This window comes from Bison bison, unplaced genomic scaffold (assembly GCF_000754665.1).
Source record: "Bison bison bison isolate TAMUID 2011002044 unplaced genomic scaffold, Bison_UMD1.0 scf7180017864289, whole genome shotgun sequence".
Classification (NCBI taxonomy): Eukaryota; Metazoa; Chordata; class Mammalia; order Artiodactyla; family Bovidae; genus Bison; species Bison bison.
In genome coordinates, this window is record NW_011494861.1 from 10,388,602 (window position 1) to 10,391,748 (window position 3,147).

At 57.4% G+C, this 3,147-nt stretch overlaps 1 protein-coding gene across 1 annotated transcript in view; it reads left to right on the plus strand.

Moving 5' to 3' along the window:
• The first annotated feature begins 164 nt into the window (after positions 1–164).
• The window catches only part of TTC34 (tetratricopeptide repeat domain 34), a 14,008-nt gene continuing 11,025 nt past the window's right edge, over positions 165–3,147 (plus strand). The window contains exons 1-2 of the mRNA XM_010849975.1: positions 165–301; positions 1,953–2,178. Of these exons, the coding sequence (XP_010848277.1) occupies positions 210–301; positions 1,953–2,178 (318 nt within the window). The 5' untranslated portion in view covers positions 165–209. The remainder of the gene's footprint in view (positions 302–1,952; positions 2,179–3,147) is intronic.

The window sequence follows — 3,147 nt, forward strand, 5'->3', positions numbered from 1 at the left end:
GCCCGCGGCCGCACCTGAGCGGCTGCGTGCGCGCCCTGTGCGGCCGCGGGCTGCTGCGAGTGCTGGCGGGCAGCGCCTTCCTGGGCGCACTGGACTACGTTACCGCCTGCCGCCTAGGCCCCGAGGAAACTCTACTCGTCACCAAGACCTACGTGCCCTGGAACCAACGGGGGCTGCTCCTGACCGTGCTACGCGAGGAGGGCCGCAAGATGCTGCAGGGGAGGCCAGAGCCACGACCCAAGAGCTGGCGGGGCCGCCGGACTAAGGCAGCGGAGACAGACAGCCACGCTGTGCAGGAAGGGTAAACACTAGCCCCGCACACCCACCTGGGGCTGCTGCTTCATTCTGGTCTGCTCCAAGGTAGTCGGGGTGTGTGCAGTACTAATTTATAGATGAGCAAACAGAGGCAGGGAGTTGCTGGGTGATTTCCCTAAGGCACTGGTGGGGGGTTTAGTCCTGGGGCCCAAATCTTGGATCCTTGGTCCCAAAGGGCAGATACATTATGCACTTAGAAAATCAGAAACTCAAAAATGGAAATGAAAAAAAACAGAACTTACCCAGCATCACACTGTTTGCATTCCCTTGTTTCTCTTTGTCCATATAAAATAGAGTTCACAAAACTGAATTTGTGCTCAATATGCAAATATAACCCACGTTTTTACTCACTGGATCATGAACATTTCTTCTGCTGCTACTTACCTTTCTCAGACAGCCTGGTAGCTCATCCTGTGAACATCCCATCAGGGCTTCGGGTATTCCCAGCTCCTCTGCTCTTAGTTATAATGCTACCCAGGTAACATCCAGTCTTGGACTAGTCTGCCCTAAAGATTCAACAGAAGCTGAGCTCTGGGGTCAGAGGGCACAGCTCCCTGTGAGGCCCTTGACCTTGGAGCTGTCCACCTGCCAATCATGCCACACACTCCAGCCCTGATGCTCCTTCTGCAAATTTTTTCAGCAGCCCAGTAGGTAAACCTGCAGATGTTTTGATTGGCATTTCTCTGGTTGCTGGGAGGTGGTGAGAAGGTATTTTAGCAAAACTAACAACACTGAGCTGGGGGGCCCCTGGTGTGTTTGATGTCAGCATCCTTATCCCTACACCACACACACACACAGACACACACACACACACACGCACACTGGCTTCTTCGGCCCCAGTTCCTTCAATTGCATCGCTTTGATTTGCTGGTAAGGAGGAATTTTCTTATAGGAGATTTGGGGCCCTTTATATCTGTTCTCTTGCTGCTACTGCTAAGTCGCTTCAGTCGTGTCCGACTCTGTGCGACCCCATAGACCGGCAGCCCACCAGGCTTCCCCGTCCCTGGGATTCTCCAGGCAAGAACACTGGAGAGGGTTGCCATTTCCTTCTCCAATGCATGAAAGTGAAAAGTGAAAGTGAAGTCGCTCAGTCATGTCCAACTCTAGCGACCCCATGGACTGCAGTCTACCAGGCTCCTCCATCCATGGGATTTTTCAGGCAAGAGTACTGGAGTGGGGTGCCATTGTTGTCTTGGGCACCGCCAATTCCAGGCTCCAGCTGTGTCCCAGTAGGAGCTCAAGCTCATTCCCAAGAGGGCCCTGGGGTCATTCCAAGTGCCGCCTGTGCGTTATCTAGCTCTGCAGACCACACACCTGAGCCCTGCAAGCCCAACACTGTTACCTGTTTTTGCAGAAAAGAAAACTGGGGCAGAGTGGGCTGGGGGTCAGCATACAGCCTCACTTCCTCATCTGTGAAATGCCTGCCCCATAGGCCGGGAGAGGGTCAGAAAGGGCAGCTCCAGGCTCTGCGGCCAGTGAGCAGGCCCCCTCCAGCAGAAACCTGGTCTCTGAGATGCAGCAGGAAGGGAGCTGCCTGTACAAGGTGCAGGAAGTAGGATTTGCCTGCAGCCCACCTCCTGGGCAGATGGAAGAGGTATAGGGAAGGGTCAGCTCTCCCCCAGCTGCTCTCTCCACAGGGATGCCCACGGCGTGCACCAGCTGGCCACGCTTCTGATGGAACTGGACACGGAGGATGAGGTTTCGCGCCTCCTGGCAGCTGACGCCCTGTATCGCCTCGGCCGCCTGGACGACGCCCACAAGGCCCTGCTGGCGGCCCTCTCCCGGAGGCCTCAGGCGGCCCCTGTGCTGGCACGGCTGGCCCTGCTGCAGCTCCGAAGGGGATTCTCCTACGATGCCAACCAGGTGAGAGGGCCCCAGCAGGCCACAGCAGGGCAGCTCGACACAGGGCACAGTGCTGTGGAGGGCACCAGGCCCCCACTGGCCCCTCGTTGAACACCCTGCACCCAGACTTGTCCCAGCCCCAGCTTGTCCCAGGCACAGCTTGTCTCAGCCCCAGTTTTGCCACCTCCAGCAGGTCCTCATCTCTCTGACCCTCAGTCTCCTCAACTGTACCCTGGCCTTTCAGGTTCTCATGAGAATTAGCTGCAGGAGGTACCCCAAGGCCCAGCCGACCTCCATCATGCAGTAGCGCTCTGTATTTGCTTTTGTTGTTATGAAGAAAAAGCCATGAGCTGAGTGTCAGCGGAGCTTAGTCCCAAATCTCCCAAGTAAACTAGGCTTGCTGGTGACCCTGTCCCAGGGTGGAGGAGCCCCCAGACTCTCCAGCCCTGCTCTCCTCCCTCGGAGACCACTCTACTCCCAGGAGCGGTGTGACTTCGCCTCCCTCAGGTCCTGTGAGGGCAGAAGATCATGTTCCCAGGGAAGAGATGTCAGACTTTGGGGCAAGGCTGTGGAACTTGTCAGCCTCCTTCTTCCACTCTGGCCTGTTTTGGGCTCTGGTCGCCCTGAGTTGGGCCGTAAGGGTGGGAGGGAAGGATGCTCTGGTCCTGCCTGTCCTGCTCTGGGACCGGCGTCCACACATGTGCAGGAGGCAGGGGCAGCATCGGGTGGGTTTCTGTGAAGTTATGTCCTGCCCCCTCCCTACGCACTCCGCCCAGAGCAGGGACAGGTCCCAGGATCCCTCCTGGTGCCTTCTGAAGGACTCCCCGGGCCTCTGTCACTTTATTAGTTTGAAAGCCCGCTTTTCCTGAAGTTCTCAGACCTGCCGTGCGCAGGTCCGTAAGGCCAGATCTCTGCCTGCCGGTCATGGAGGAGGAGGCGCGGCTTGAGGAGGCTAAGACCACCATCCCTCCTCACCACCACCCCCACCCC